General features: G+C 44.1%; 1 protein-coding gene across 2 annotated transcripts in view; it reads left to right on the top strand.

The window, feature by feature from the left end:
- cux2b (cut-like homeobox 2b) overlaps positions 1-17,204 on the top strand; it is an 80,980-nt gene that overhangs the window by 40,434 nt on the left and 23,342 nt on the right. For both annotated transcript variants that reach the window (XM_026343374.1, XM_026343375.1), the window contains exon 4: positions 14,632-14,710. In XM_026343374.1, coding sequence (XP_026199159.1) covers positions 14,632-14,710 — 79 coding nt within the window. The remainder of the gene's footprint in view (positions 1-14,631; positions 14,711-17,204) is intronic.

Below are 17,204 nucleotides of genomic sequence, written 5' to 3'. Positions count from 1 at the left end.
TATTCCCTTTGTGTTATTATTCATGCCCTACCTTACGTAAGGGGCATTTATGACACCCTCTTACTTCTCTCACTCACTCCCCCCTCCCGGCTACGACCAGACTGCTTCATACTAGGCTGACGAGGTATGTCTAATGCCTCTCTCTTGCTCGGTTGTCTCAGGCTCATTGAGCAGTGGCCCAGGCCCAGGATATCCAGACCATTACCTATTCACAGCACGTCCAGGCCTCCAGCCTATTGTGGGGAACATAATGGGCTCCAGGGCCATGTAAACCACAGGCTCTCTGCTCCTGGTTTATCACTTGTGTCCTCTTCATACTAAGCAGAGGAAGGAAAGGTGGGAGGGAGGAAGGTAGGAAGAGCAAAGAGAGACAGAGTGGAGGAGGAGGGATGTGAGGGGGCGTGGGAGTGTAATTGGACATTAGATAATACCTTCCTTGAGTCGTTCACGTCTACATCTACATCCCTAGAGGGTCAGTGTCCTCGCTTGTTCTCCACATCAGTGCAGGAAAGCTGCTTTGACCCAAACTTAACGCTTCTCTTCACTTACAGTTTTAGTCTTTATTGGTTGAAAGTTTACTTTTGTTGATGATGATTAATCTTATATGTGGATACTGATTCAAATGTTGTCCTCTTACCTACTTTTCACCCAATGCCAAAGTCCTCACATTGACAAATGGAGAACTGACTCAGTCGAGGACTCTTATATTGAAGGCTGTTAGACTTTTTGAGGACAGGTTACCATCAGAAAACTGTCTACAATTAGCTCCATTTTTACATGAGTTAATTGTAGTAACACTTTTTGACCCAAACATAAACATATTTGTTTGATAAAAATATGTTTAAAGTGATTTAATTAACATTTGATGTGAGTAATTTGAAAAGCTGAAGCCTTATTCTATCGTCAGATTCCCTTTTGTAAGACATTTTTGGACTGCTTTGTCCCTCACCACTTAAATACAATGCAAGGACTAGGTACACACTTTCTTCAAAGCCTTACGTGGAAAAAAGATGGGAGAAGCTATGGAACTATCAACCAGCATATTTACAAAGAAAATACAAGTCATATTTTTCTGCAGTCTTTGCAAACATTATAGAAGTGAACACATTTTTCTGTCCAAACAGAAATGTATAACTCAAGAAATCCTGCAAGATGCCATCAGTCTAATTCTCAGTAGTTCAGACAGTAACTTTTGAAATGAAATGTCATCAATTCAGTAAATGACTACATAAACAATCCCGGTAGCTGGGTGGTAGTGTTTCACCAGTGGAGCACCATATTTCAGCTCCAGATTGGGCCTTTTGAAGAAGTTTAATATATCTGACTGCCCTTGTTTGTTTCCTGTGTGGTGACTGATTGTTGTGATTCTGCTGGGTGTTTTTATGCTGAGATGCCTCAACCTTTCCATCAGTGTTCCCAGTGTCAGTCTTATCCCTCCTCTGCTGTGCTGTGATCTGATGGTGTGTGTGTGTGTGTGTGTGTTGCCGTGTTTGTTTTCCTGTCCTGACTGATGCCCTGTCGGAGCGTCCCAGTTGGGTGTATTCATCATTATGGATGCGTGTTTAGAGCCAGGGATGCACACCAGGTAAAGAAGAGAAGGGGGGGGGAGATGTTATAAATAGGCACTTGGCTCTCTAGCCATGTGGAATTGATGAGTTTCAGCACATTCTGCTCTGCAGTGCCAGGTTTAATTTCTACCGTCCTGACAGCACAAACCTCAGAGCCCGGAGACGTCACGCCTGACTGCCGCTGCTGTGCAAATGTTAGCCATGTTTGAGGATGGACGCACGCATAGCACTGGCTGCACTGCTCCTATTGGGCATCTGACTGGGTGTACATCCGCTTCTCTAAACCCCTGTCACCTTAAGAGACAGGCAATCACTTTCCCTCTCTGACCCCTCACCAAACAGACACTCACCAGCAGCACACAGTAACTAATCTAAGCGGCAGTTTCTGAGACCCAGCTCGCCTCAGTCTGACATGGTCATCTACTTGTTATGAGACAGGTGAGAGCCTCCCTCTGCTCTTCTGCTCCCTCCAGGCACCCCAAGTCAGAGAACAGCAACACTAGCAGTAGCACTGTCTCTGAAATTCTCCGACTCCTGGCTCACTCTCAGCTGCTGGCAAGAGCACAGTCAAATTAGCCAATAAAAATGTGTGAAATCGGTGGCTCAGCGCCGGCAAGGACATGCCAGGAGAAATAAACATCAGCGCTTGTACTACCAGGAAAAGCTCATGTGAGGAGGAAAAGGCGGAACGGGAGAGCTGCTCGACCAATTCTACGGCGCAATTCTCTAAATTTCAGGCGCAGAATCAGAGCTGCACAGACGCCGTCGGAGAGCAAAGTTGTTTCTCTGCTCCACTGAACACCGAGACCCGGCCCTCAGATCAAGCCAGTGGCAGCACAAGTCAAAAGAACATGAGCTTCTGTCAGAGGATACACAGCCCCTCATGTGTTGAAGTGATTTAATTCCCTCTGTTCATCTGTGGTGTCCCTCCCCCACCTCTTTGCTGAAGCCTGGGAATACCAGTATTCATTTCACATGATGCTCGGCTGTGAAGTTTAATTTCAGCAAAATCTAAACATGCTAATTAAAAATCTTAACTTTCTGAAGAAGGCACTTGTAAAGGCACCTGAAATTTTAATTTAGACTTCAAAAGCGCGAAGACTTTAAAGCAAATCTATTGTTTTTCATTTAGACTTGCAATTTTCTATTCTCTGCAGTGCTGCAGTACGTAGTTATGATTGATCTGGTAATTAAAATATGCAGAGGGGGGAAAAATATTAACTGCTCCTTTTTTCACTTTCTTTTTGTTTTAGAAAACAGCCGACACATTTTCTTTCTCTTTCCAGCACAGATAATTAAATTTTGCACATTGATGTTCTTTACACAGCAGTCATCGGCCTCATTATTTTTCCATTTTCATCTTTCTGGTGAGAGATCGATAGATTGATAAAATGATGGAGCCTATCTTAAATAATGCAAGCAGAGAAAAGTTACACTTACTTTGCTGCTGGCTAAGTGTTTGAACTTTTATTCTTCTTTCAAATAGTATTTAATATCCCATGAAGGTAGATCCTGCAGTATTACATGCTAGCATAAATCATTTATTCCTGTTTTTGCTGTCCCTTTAAAAAAAAAAAAAAGAAAAGCTGCAGCTCCCCTCCACTTTGAGTTGGCCTATGGTATATGGGATGATGCTTGTCAAGGCTAATATCCTAAATGATAAAGAAACTGGCAATTCAAAGAAAGACAGCGTAAAGTAGGCCAATTAGTACCTAGGGAACATTTTGCTAGGAGAGATAGCGGCTCCAAATGTCACATGCACGAACATTAGGACCGATTGTTTATAATATGACCTGACAGTTTGGGTCTCTTTAATATGGGATTAACTACAATACTAATTAACATGTGGCTCTATTACAACAAGCAGCTGCAAGTGAAGCAACTCTCTTACCAGGAAGGAGAGCAACTCTCCTGATATACACCCACATTAAAGTGTTGCTTCTTCACCACAAATCTAATGTGTTTTTACACTTTTAAGAAGCGTGCTTCTTCTATTCTTGTTTTACTGGAAATATGACGTCCTAAATCACACCTGCCGCCCCTTAAATATCTAAACCACTGATCAGTGAGTGTTATTTGCCTCTGTTACAAACAGATATATGTATATAAGTCCCACTGGAGGGCTCTCAGCTTCATTGGAGACATAAAGTGGCCACAGTGGCCAGAGGAAAGTGTTAAACGCATCCTCAATTAAAGCAAAGTAACTTTGCATTTCTTCGCCATTCCTCCTGCAGTCCCTGTAATTGGGTCTCAGTGGATTTAGTGGGAGAGCTCCAACTCTTCTTCTTGAGCGAAGGGCCCAGTCTGGAGCGGGGCCGAGAAGACGACCAATGGGGGAAAAAGCTGCTGGTCGCCAGGCCCTGGATGCTAGCAGCTGGCAGCAATGAATAAGAGTCGGCAGCAGCCAAACAGGATGACAGGTGGAGCGAGGGTGCTCACAGAGAGCCTCTGTTACTCAGTCTGTAGGAGATATGTGGGTACAACTCCCTGTGCAGGACCTGTGGTGGAAAGCAACTAAGTGCATTTGCTTTAGATTTACTTGTACTGTAATTGAATATTTCTATGTTTACACAAGAAGGAAATTCAGAAGGAAATTTTCCACTTTTTAATTTTTTCTTTTCTTTTTTCTAAACACCAGCTGTTACAAGTTGGGTTAAGTTGCATATTAAGATTTTTTTTACACTCAGATTTTACATTAAAAAAACTAAAATACATTTCATTGGTAAAGACCAAATCAACTCTTTTGTACAAAGTTAGAAATGGATTTAGGACTTTTGGACAACTGAGATTTAAAGTGCTAAAGTATTGATAGAGATGCTACTAGATAAGATTGTGTCAGTCATGGGGTTATGTTAAATAATAATAGATGATATATGGCCTATTTATATGTGTATGTATATATATATATGTGTGTGTGTGTGTATGTATATATATATTTATATACACAATACAAGGCGATCTAAAATACCTGGAAAAGCAATATTGGTTCTCTGGTTGTCTCCTTGGAGGCCTCCTTGCCTTGTATGTGTGTGTGGGTGTCATTGTATGTGTGTGTGTGCTTGTGGGCGTGTGTCTTCTTCTGGCGAGACATGTGAAGGACAGCCGAAGGTGCGGTGAGATCCAGTGATGGGCTTGTTTTATTACATCTCATATTGAGACCAATCTCTGTCCATTCACCTGAAGGACAGCCAGCTATTCCCTAACTAAATTAGCCAGTCGCTGTGGTGTGAGAAGGCCTCCACAGGCACGCAGAACCACACTCTTACATACACACACACACACACACACATACACACAGTTGGAGGCAGGTACAGGTAGCCATGCAATAATATGTTTTTTTTTTCTCTCTCTCTCCTCTCTCATGCAAAAACTCACACTTACTAGCATAAACGCTTGTCCCATCCTTCAATTTTCCTGTTTCACACTTACACACTTGCACGCACGCACACACACACACATGCTCCCCTGTTGAAGTCAGCGGATGAGGGGTAATTGCAGTCACTGTGGCAGGTTGCGTGTTTGTGCCCCTGTCAACGAGGCCAGCGGACCTCCTCCTTGTGGGACTGTGTGACACAGATCTCAGCACTGTAGCATACCTGGCTATCACAACTCATTGTTTGTGTGTGAGTGTGTGTGTGTGTGCACACGTGTGCCTTCACAGTGTATCCACATTTAATGTAGCAAATGCATTGAGTTTTAGCCCAGAAAGCTCCCTGACTGAGAAGGTGAACCTTTCTCTTCACGTTTTCTCTTCTCTAATGAAATGTCTTTTGTACAGCCTTTTTCTTTTTGTTTTTTGTGTTTTGTTTTTTTTTTTTTCTCGTGGAGGATGTTCTAATGAGGCAGAGCCTGAAATAGCAGTGGGGCTAGCACTGCAGAACTATGACATCCCATGTGAGAACTTGTCCAAATCACAGTGGCTGCAGCCGTGCGTCAGGTTTCTTTATTTATAACCCGTACGGAATTGTCCTACACTCTGAGCATATGGAGGGTTATGTAACGCTCAACATCCAATAGATAACCACTGAAGTCGGGTCCTATATATAAGGCTTGCTGAGGAGTTGTTTTAGAGGCTGCTAGAGGTTGATTTAGCACTCCTAAATATCTGCTTTAAAATAATGAAACGGGAGCAAATTATATTTCTCTTAAAGATGTGGTTTCCAAATTAGAATGGAGGAATTTAATCAAGCAGATAGTTTTGCTTTTATTTGCTGTGGTTTTGAAATGAAGTACTGTGAGTGCAAATAGAAAGAAAGTGTCTTTCCAGAGTCCATGTTACTCGGCATAATCCACTGACGTCCTACTGTGCATGCTTCTCCTGGAAAAAAGTAAAAAATAGTCCTAACGTTCTGTAACTACTTTACACTGAAGAAAGGTGCTATGGAAACTGTTGACAGTGTTTACTGTGGCTCAGTGATTCTAAACCCGGAGGTCGTGAGCCCCCACAAGGGGTTGCAAGATGAATCTAACGGGTCAAGAGATGCTTATTGAGGTAGGAAATAAGAAAAAAAAAAATCTGTATTTGGTTTCTTTTCAGATACTGTATAGCTTTATGTCTTGTCACCTCTAAAATATAATTAGAAATTAGGCAGGCATGTGGTGATGAGTCAAAAACAGAAACAGCTTTTTAACAGACAAAAAAAGTTTGGGACTCACTGCACAACCACAGAGCTTTTAGATGCTATTGACATTTGCTAGAATATGCATTAAAAAACAACATCAGCTCTCGCTGCCATAGGCGTCTCATCTGATTAGCCCTCGCTCACTGAGATTAAAATGCCACCTCGTGCCTGTCACATTGTATATGAGTGATCAGGCAGGAAAGCTGGTCATTACAATCATGACATCAATGCCTGGCAGCAGAGGTCAATCAGTGTACATTAACCAAACAGAGTTCATTTGTTTTACAGCTTTTAGTGGCGTGTTGGCACCAGTGTACATTAGCTTTAGGCTGGCATCCAGCGGGCACGGAGGGCCTCCCAGCAGAGCGCGACCAAGATAAGCCTGGGCCAGTCTTCTAACAGAGCAATATAAAAGAGAGAGAGAGAGGGGTGTTAATGCATCTTCCCCCCCTCCGAAGTATTCAGGCACTCATCTGAAAAATATTTCTAAATTATGGTCAGGTCACTGCCAGAAAGATGCAAATAATAAGTGGAAAATAATTTTGGGAAATCCTTACTGCTCTGCGTGGTGTCTTCGTTCTTGTCCTCTTTTTAATCTTTCAGGGTTGACATGTCATCACACTGATGCATTAGTGTGTGAATTTGTGTACAGACAAAATGCACGCACACCCAGTTCAGAGATCACTCTTAACCCTCACCTGGTCCTAATTATAGCAGATGAAGGCGTATTTCAGTGGCAGTCTGGTGATCTGTCATTGACAGGCACTCTGCAGTCTGGCTGGGAGTGATATCTCTCTGTAAAATATGTATGACATCAAAAAGCCTTAAAGGTTATTACAAATTAATAATGAGTAGTGGGCCAAGAGCAGTAAAAAATAGCCTTCCCTTGGTGTCGTGCTTAAATGTTTAATTTAACACGCTCCAGTATAAATGTGGACTGCCTCGCAGCAATGTGCACAGGGCCCCGAGGCCTCACCAGACTGTCAGTGGTCTGGAACATACAAAGCCAGACCACACCAGACTCACATTTATTAAGATCGGCATTCAGATTAGGCTGATTCATGCAGACATGAATGATCATCTGTCTGGAGTCGTCAACTGTTATCTTGAGGAGGCACCACGCTTCTGTCTGTGCGTCTCTAACAGCATACAGAATTATAAAAACACTAAAGGAAGCAGTTTTACTCGCATCAAGCACAAATTCTCTGTAGACTCGGAGACACAGAAAAGCTCTTTCTGAGTGTTTCTCTGAAGCAAGTCAAATCGTTGGCCCTGAACCCGCTTCACAGTAATGTCTGAAGACACTGTACAAAATTGCCTTATTTATGCCTGTAATGTAAGCTGTCTGTTCTGGTGTCGCGTCATTCTCTGTGGAAGCGACGACGGTGGCAGCCGAGTCTGGAGTGAATTTGCCGGGCGACTACCTGAGAAACATCAACAGTCATTAATTATGTAAAACTCTTCTCACAGTAGGAGCGGGGAGAGCTGCATACAGCTGCAGCGCCTGCTCCTATTAGACTCAATGTACTTTACTATGAGCCCCCACTGCCTGAGGGCGTGGAGGGATTATCGGCCTACCACCACGACCCCCCATAGAAAGACACACGCAGCACAGCACACACTTACACACACTAAATGTGACATTCTATTAAGTTCTGCACCAGTGTGTTCTCATGTTTAGTTGAGGAGGAGAATAACAGGAACCTCTGTGCTGTCTCTCCTCCCCAGTCACCCCATCATTCACTTCTCTCCTTCACAAGCCCTGCTGGGTTTTTCTTTTTTTACCCTCCCCCTGGCAATTGTCTGCTTTCCTGCATACCCTCTCTACAGTGAATGAAAAAGGCAAATCTGACAGGACAAACGATATGCCATGTTTGTCAGGAGCGCCGCGTGAAGGGGCTGTTTGATTGTTGATGGTGCTGCCACCAACACCACGATGGTCTCCGCTACTTGGAAACCAAATTACCCACGGAGCCGTTCTCCGTGAGGCCTACCTGAGATCTTTCCCCGGAGCGCTGCTGCGATTCACAACAGCAGATTTATCAGGCAAATAATGAACCTAATTTCTGCACCATGTGTTTCTAATCCATCTTCTGTTAGCAGCGGACGCAGGATTGTTTGGCAGACTTCAAGCCATCTTAACAACGTATCGTTCCTCTGTCAGCTGCGCTCTTCTAGTTGTGGTTCAAGGCTCGTTCATCAGTGCTGTTCATTTTAGCGGATGCAGCTTTGGCATGATGTTCCTCCATGCTGAAACAAAGGCAGCACTGACACCTGTAATTAATTAGGCTATTATGCATTCCGCAATGATAATTGCCTCACTGGAAAGTCACCAGCCTTCTAAGAGGGAGAGAGGGGAGAGGTGGATGGAGAGCGCTATCCATCATAGTGGAGCGCTCTCTCCCTCGTTCTCTCCCCTCGTGTCATGCTGTCTCACCTTGACTAGTGTAGGCAGGGCTAGAGAAACACTGTCAACATGTGTCTGAGGGCGAGATATGCAGCTGTGCCTCCCCCTTGCCAGGGCTTCTCCACCAGCGGCCTGCCAGGGTCCATCCACTCCAGGGCTTTGGCTCACATTGGCACAGTTACCCATGACACCCCATCTGTTGTAGCTTTGTTCACTAGGGCAGTACAGCGCCGCGATAATGGGGGCACTTTATTTTTATAATTAGCCCTTACCTACACTTCTCCTCTCTTCTTTCCTCTTAACAGTTCTCCCAGCACTGAAATCTAGTCCAGGTGCACTCATTACTACTTTTCACAGCCCTCCCTTTCAGCACATCATCCAGTGCCTTCATCTTAGCCTCAGCACTCCCCCGCTCCCACCCATCATGCCATGAAAGATACGTTTTCAGCAGACACACTTTCCTCAAGGTTTAGGTCATTCGCTGCATCAAACATTTGAAAGCGCGAGCTCAAAGAAAATGACAACTCCTGTCTTTTGAACTACAAAGACATTCAGAAAAGATTTGTTTTCTTCCCTCCGATTGTCTCTCACCAGCTCTTGACTTTGACTTTGCCGTGACTTTGAGGTGTTAGCACCAAGACTGGTGCTTTTGAATTTTGTTGGGAGGGCGGATAACACAGCGGTTCTGCTGCCTGTTGATGGTGAAGGGGTGGGGGGGGGGGCACCTGCTGTGTGGTGGAGACAGCAGGCCCTTTGATCTGGGTTTAATGTCGTGCCATGTTCTGTCCTTCATGCTGCTCTGTGTGTCACGTCCATCGGGATTACATCAGCTCTTCCGTGATCTGTACAGATCTGCTCTTCTCTCAGCCCGGGTCATTATCAACACTCTCCATCGAGGCAATGACCCAAAGTTTTGCTAATTGTGTCTTGCCTCTTAATTAAGTGCCTGTTCGGTCTGTCCACCACTTTGGGCTACACTGAAATATCTTAAGAAATATTAGATGGATTGTCTTGAAATGTTGACATTCATGGTTTCCTGAGGATGAATCTTAAAGGAGCACTACACCCCTGTTTAAGTTTAGCAGTTTTCAGTCAGATAGGTTTTAAAAATTTTGTTCAGCTTTTATTGTATACAGTATAATGTAGCTTGCTCTGCTCCGTACACACAGCATCTGTCCATCTTGAAGCAGGAATCCCAGTTTTCTTTTAAATTCAGGTGAACTTTTTTCTGTGGAGTATTCTCCTTTTGAATTTGTCACTGCATCATTGCAGCATGTGTTCACATCAGAAGTAGATAAGTTGTCCAGAGGAATATTGGGGTGGTCAGCTTTGGCCATTCGTTTGGCTGAGCCGGCAGCTTGGCGGCAGAGTGGCGGTGGCATTAGTCTGTTGCTAGCGCTGCGCGTTGACTGACAGGCACCGCTGATTGGAATTGACGTGGCGACGAGATGTGTGTCAATGCTCTGACTGCTCATCTTGCCGGGCATTCAGAGGCGGCCGCAGCCACCGCCATGCTGCTACCGCCGCTCTGAGATGGGTGTCACCATGATTACATCTGCCCTCACACACAGTCTGTGTGTAGTGTGCATCTGCGTGAGAGCGACTTGACGTGTGTTTGCATGCTCCCGAGTTCAAGTCAGTGTGTGTACGTGGGTGTGCGTGTGTGGGTGTACACGGGTCTCTCAGCATTCAGACTGTATTGCCGTAGTGTTTACCTCTGCCCCTCTCCTCCACCCACTCATCAGTCACTTCACACCAACTCATCTCTCTCCTCCCGCCCTTCCTCTGAACCTACACTCAACGCAAAACAAATGCCTGCAGTGACAGCTGCACAAGTGCTGGGTGGCACATCTAAAATATGATCTTTTCCCTGCTTCTGAAGGGACCGTGTTTGCATTTGCTTTTTTGAACACAGAAATCACATATCAACGAAACTGAAAGCACACATGTAGGACTGCAGGTTCGTTTCTTGGATTGTTTCTAACTTGTTGACTAGCTGAGTCATGCCATTGAGCATGATGTGTAGAGTATAAGTTAAGATTCTCTTTCCAGCTTTTCAAATGTTATGTTTTCAGTTTTATATATATATTTAAACTAATAACACTAACACTATACAGTGTATATAATTGGAGTTAAACTTTCCTCTGCTTTCCCTATAGTAAAATGTCTCCCTGTGCTTCTAGCTCAGAAACTCAGCAAGTTCTGTTCAGTTCAGATGAATGGGAGGAGCAGCTTGATCAATACTACAGCCTCCATAGTATGAACAGCCAGATGATCATCAGAACTGAAAAACTCCTCCTGACAACGTCATCTAAAGGAGTTTTAAAGTGATATTTTAAAATAGGGAATGCACATACCCACCACATTAGAACCAATTATTATTTTTATTATTCCATAATAAAAAATATTTTTTAGTAATTAATCTGCATTTCTGCAACTGAAGACATTGAAATAGTAGTAGAGTAAGACACTAGGTTATCAGAATATGACTCTCCTATCATTGTACGTTATCCTTGCAACTTCACTAAAGACATTTTACTAGAAAGGGATGAATATTGTTTCTGCAAGCTGGAGGAAAATGGCATCATAAAAAATGAAAATAGAGTTGAAGTCAGCAATGGGACTGCATGAATGATGGATATATTGTTAGAATTTAATATTGAAAATGTTTTGCCAATAAGAATTTAATTGAAAAGACACTGCCTGGCTCTAGATTTCTCTTAACATGCATAAAAGTGGAGTGTTGACAATATTTTGCCTTATTTTCTCAACACTTATTTTAACACCTAGGACTTGAACATTTGTCAGGATTCTTCTGGAAGGTGTTGTGACAAGGGGTGTTGCGGTGGTAGTGGACTTCCCACTGTTTTGTTCTAATAAGCATGGAGCGGGACTGGGGTTGTTGTGACATCCTGTCAGCCTGTGGGCCGGACTGGCGCTTACTGAGCAGCACAGTAGGATGGACTCTCTATCATTGTGCACTGACCTTTGCATCATGGGGAAGATGACAGGTAATTTAGAGGCCTCAGGGACTGTGGAACCATACATTTGCTGTCCCTAAACCACCCACAGCACCAACCACATTCACCTTGAAATGGAAGCAGTGTATTCAAGCACACTGTATACACAGACACACACACACACACACACATGCCAAAAACAGAGAATTAAATCACATGCTGTGTAAACCCAGGGACAGATGCATATGCTCCAAGCATTCACACACTTATTTGCGCACACACAATGCAAGGATCTGCCTTGACACCCACCCAACACCCCCATCATCGTCACACACTCTAATCACCTGCATCATCACAACCCATCCTCAAACAACCAAATCACAGGGGGTGGCAAACTGGTAAGGCTGAGGAGGAAAATGATGATTTAGAGTGATAATTGCATAATCACCAGTTGTGATAATTGTAATTGATGACTGCATAATTGCTAATTGTGCTCTTTATGGGAACCTCTCTTTTCTGTTGTCTCTCTGTCTCTCCCTGTATGTCGCTCAGTAGCCCTTCAGTCTGCTTCGTCTACTTCATTCTAGATTTGTTCTCTCCTCCTTCATTTATTCCTCTCTTCTTCTTGTTCTCTCTCTCACACACACACACAAATACACACACACACACACACAGTCAGATGCACACAGAGACTCACTAGCGGGTACTGTAAGTATTCTCAGAGGCTTATCAGTAAGTATTTCCCAGCAGCCCTGTCCCAGAGGCTGCGCTCTGCCCACTCTGTAGCTGCATGAAGAGTTATGGAGGGGTGCTAACAGGTTTCCTTTGTCTCTCTCTTGCTACTCTGCCCCAGGCTTTACTCCTGCTTGTAAAATCAACCTGCGGCCAAGCCCATTCCCTCGGTAGCCATATCCTTTATCACAGAACCGGTGAAAACAAAGAATGCGCTGTGAGCCAGGGCCATATCTTGCAGCCAAAGGAGTCGAAGGGATTTGCTAGTTGTAGTCCTTCCTGAAGCCGTGCCTTTCTGTGCAACAGCCCTATCTGCTCGTCATGTCTGTTAGTATGAGATGTCTGGCTCTCAAGTCCCATGTGCTTGGCTGGAGGTGGATTCTCACAGAGATGAAGATGACTCCCTCATCAGCCCATATTATGCACAACACCTCAGAGTGCTTTGATGATATGGTTGTGGGAGGGGAGGGAGGGCATCTATACACATAGCGTGCTCTAATGTGTGAAGGCATCAGGCAGGCGTGTGATTGATGCCTTTGCTGGCGTCTGTAGGCAGGTTAATGGTGTGATTGTGGAGGTAATCTCTCCGTTCTCTTGTTAAAGGATGATGGAGGGCCAGGAGATCCTGCGTGTCTCCTGAAGATGGAGCCATAGCTGTTGCCTTTACACAGGATCTCTGCCTGTTTGCATACGTAGTTGGGGGGCTCATTTGATGTATATGCCTCAAACAAAGCCAGACTAGCCAGCAGCCTGCCGTGAGAAGTTACTGACTAGCAACGGGTTCAGCCATCCTGCTGTAGTTATCATGTAGTTCAGGTGTAAACTTGGGTCGGTAATATATAGTTTTAATGCCACAAAGTGTTGTCAGGAAGCTAACACAGAGTTTCTCATCAGCAGGGATGAAACAAATCTTAGCTGAACCAACACCAGTTGTTGCAACTTCGAACCCACACATACAGCTGTTTACGTGGCCTGCGCACTTCACACATTGTCACAGTTTGTGAACCACTCCAATGTTGACATCATGTCCTAGAAGCAAAGGGGAGGCATGTGGGGAGGTGGATAGAGTTTAGTGGCTGGGGGGAGGTTTAAATTGGGGAATAGCTGAGTGCAACAACAGCATAGTGTAGCAGGGAGCTGGCTGAGAGCTGCAGACTATTGCATCTGTATTGATTGGGCTTCAGCCTTTTCCATTTTCCATGAACTCCTCTGAGCTGCTCCAAGTGGGAGTGATGGGGGGGATTTGCTTGATCCTTATGATATTTCTTTAAACATGATGCTGTCATTATGCCTCCCTGGGGAAGATGCCAGCCATTTCCAGTAAATCAAAGGCTCTCTGGACCTCACTGTTTTCTACACACCCGACTAAACAACCCAAACACACTACAGCCACCATCGCCATTCTCATAAGTGTTTTCTGCCTTTGCAAAATGAATGTTTTGAAGTGCAGCCCTAACGATGCAGAGCAGCCAGGCTCAGCCATACCAAACACTTGACCCTCCATTGTGGACTCCATTGAGCTGATCGGACAGAGGCTGTAATCAACAGTGACAGAAATGACATAGACAATAGATGACAATAATTTGAATTCCGTCTGCTCTCGGACTGGGGGGTGTGGGTCATTTGGACGAGCCTGATCTGATTTACTGTTGCAGAGCAGAGGACATCGAGAGGCAGCCACTGTGCATCCTCTGACTTTACAAACAGGCCCGAGGTCTTAGCGGGAGCCGGGAGCAGGGTAACCCACATACCTACTAGTGCAGGTGCCCTCTCCATGGGGCCAGGTGGTGGCTAATTCGCTTTCTTTGTCCCTCCTAATGAATTGTTAATTGGTTTGCGTCACCCGCTGAGCAGAGGATAGCAGGTGCTGAGTGCTGCTGGTGATGGAGGCCACTGTCACTGGCGAGCCTCCTCGCGCACGGCAGCACCTACATTTAACAGGCCAAATGTCACCTCGCAACATGCAGCAGCTGGCAGTGGAACAGAGACGACGTCACCACAGCTTATGGCTTGTTTCTTGACATTGTTTTTTTTACAGACATTAAATTTGAAGCTATGACCTGCAAAGCATTTGTGTGGTATGCATACTGAATATACAGTATATGGATAAAAGGCATTCAGGAGTGTTTATTTTATTTATTGGCAGGATGCTGTGAGTTTGACCTTTGCTCTTGTTACTATTGATTAAGTGTTAGCCATTTATGATTTTAAGTGTTTTCTGCTCCTTGTAAAAGCATCAGTTAAATGCCTGAAAAGAAAAATCTGCTGTGCATTGTGAGTTAGACATATGCCAGGATTATAACAGTCCATGTTTACCTTAATGGCATCTACTTTCCCTGCAGGTGGTTGCTCTGAACAAGCGCAGTAAGGAGGCAGAGTCTGCGTTCCTGGGAATCTACAAACAGCTTATCAAGGCCCCAGGTGAGTTTCCCACTAAGACCAGAGATGTGGATCTCCACAAACAGCAGCAGCAGCAGCAGCAGCAACAAAACACGAGTCTCACACACATTACTCCTAGAATTATCTTTCTCTCTTCATACTCATCAGTTCCTATAAAACCTATGTAAGTGTCACTGGATCAGAGGTCTACAGATACATGCAGAGACACATCACGCATATATGAGGCAACATGTACAACCCAAAAAGTCATTTTGTTGCCAAATATGAATATGGTGCAACAGTACATGGATATACGATAGATAAAGCCCCATACCCTGTGGCTCTTATCTTTTTTTTCAAAGTCTGTGCTCTCAGAGTGGTTTCCAAAACTCTGCGTGAGGCCACTTCAAAACCCAGCACTGGTCCTTGAGTGTAGCCTGGCTGAGGAGCGAACACATCCTTGAGGAGCTCTGCTGTTGATTGTAGAGGGCCAATTAAAATCCCAACTGAAGTCTGGCTTCGTGTGGAACGCAGGCCTGATGAGGCCAGTGGGGGAAAAAAGGGAGCGAGAGGGGTAAAGACAGTAAGTTAGAGCTGAGGAAAGACATATCGTGTGTTTATTCAGTTCTTTCGGTGCCAGGGCACATGTACTGTATTGCTCTTTGTTGCAGGAGACGGCAGCAAAACGCAGCCCAATCTCAGTCTAGATCAGAGAAACACTTGTGGCAGGAGTAGCGAATGCTGTTTACAGATTCAATGAATACAAGATAAAAGTCTGCGTCAGAGAAATAGCGACGGCAGCAAGTGACTTTTAAAGGTCTCCATTTTTCCTTGAAGTCCCCTGCTTGATATTGTGCCACCACATACACACACACACACACACACTTTGAATGGAGTTATTTCCCTGATAAGAAATACCGTTCTTTGAAGATGTATTCAGTTTGATCTTCTGACCTATACCTTTTATATCAAGGCCTTAATTCAAGCCTAGCAGCGTCTTGTGGGATATATTTTGTGACAAACCCCTCTCAGGTAGAGAATACAGTCAACAAAGTGTTGTAATATTGAAGAACAAAGCCTCTAAAATAAAAAAGGCCAGTGTCACCCAACAGCAACTCTTAAATGTAAAAAAAAAACTAAACTGAAGTAGCTTTTGTTGTTGAGACACAAGGTAAGAATTCACCCAGAGCCTGAGTGCTTATTATACTGAGTATACAGTGGTAGACCTTCCCCTGTCAGGTTACATCAGTTGACGTAGCACTGTCAGCTTCTAGCTGCTGTACCAAGTTAAATCATCCCAGACATATAGGAGATATATATTTAGGGCAAAAATATTGACCAAAATATATATTTTTTTTTATTATAAAGTGCATATTTTTAATAATGGTTTTTATAGTGCTAAATAAAAAAGTTAGTGTAACAGATCTTTGGGTCTTTGGACAAACACTGAAGATGCTGTTCTGTGTTCTGGGCTTGGCTACATACTGTGTCCACTGCCTGGACAATGATCATTGGGTAGCCACAAATCACGAGGCACCCTAACTCCCTCACACAGCTTCTAGGGAACCTAACTATACCTCAACAAAACTGGCCTGGATGAATAAGTGTCAGGTGGAGTCGGTCCTTTCTGATCACGTTGTGAAATATTGCAGTTATTTGTGGAATTTGTGATGTTCTGTGTTTGGTTAACACCTGGTGTAACAGAACCCCTGTCAGCAAAACACTTCAACGTTTAACTCATCAGTCCATAGAAAAAAGTTTGAGGGTCATCTAGATGTGTGGTGGCAGAATTCAGACGAGCTTTAATTCTTCAGGATTCGCTGCAGTTTTGCCTTCACCTTTTTTACCTGGACGCTGTTTCTGTCCAGTGTCTCTCTGTGTCTCTTGGGTCTTCTCCATTTGTAGATAGTGTCTCTCACTATGGATCTGTCGACTCCCAGAGAAATAACTAACCCTTCTCACAGTGATCGGTGCAGACTGATCAAGAGTAGGTAACTAGTAGTAATTAAAGGGCCACAGACGTAGTTTGGATTACATCACCTTTTGTATTTTGTGTTTGCTCAGGTTGCCTTTTTTTTATTTAGATTTAGTTTGAAGATCTTAAACAATTTAGTAAATAAGATAAGTATCCAGTATCTTTTCGTGGCACTGTACATATAGTTATTTATTTACTTGTCTGCCATGTCATTCAGCCATGTCACTAGAACAGCTCAAGACTTTCTGATCACCTGATCTGACACAGTCTTGAAATGCAAAGTATACCAAAGACTGCTCCTGGCATTAGCTGCCTTCGATGTCAATTATCTCTCCACTTATGCAGCTGCAGCCAAGCACCAGTCAGAGCAATGAGAGTATATGTGTGTCAGGGCCTTGCAGTATCTGCCAACTGTGAGGAGAGCCTACAGTATCCTGCGCCTGTTTGTCACTGTACATCTTGCTGCTTGTGTCCAAGGTCACAATTCCTCCCCTCCTCTCCTGCCCGCCTCTTGATAGAATGGATGACTCCAGGTACACCAGAGGACAGTCATTTGGCTGT

This window comes from Anabas testudineus, chromosome 9 (genome assembly GCF_900324465.2).
Source record: "Anabas testudineus chromosome 9, fAnaTes1.2, whole genome shotgun sequence".
NCBI classification, from domain to species: domain Eukaryota; kingdom Metazoa; phylum Chordata; class Actinopteri; order Anabantiformes; family Anabantidae; genus Anabas; species Anabas testudineus.
Note: the sequence above shows the minus strand (reverse complement) of the source record. Positions and strands in the feature narration are given on the sequence as shown.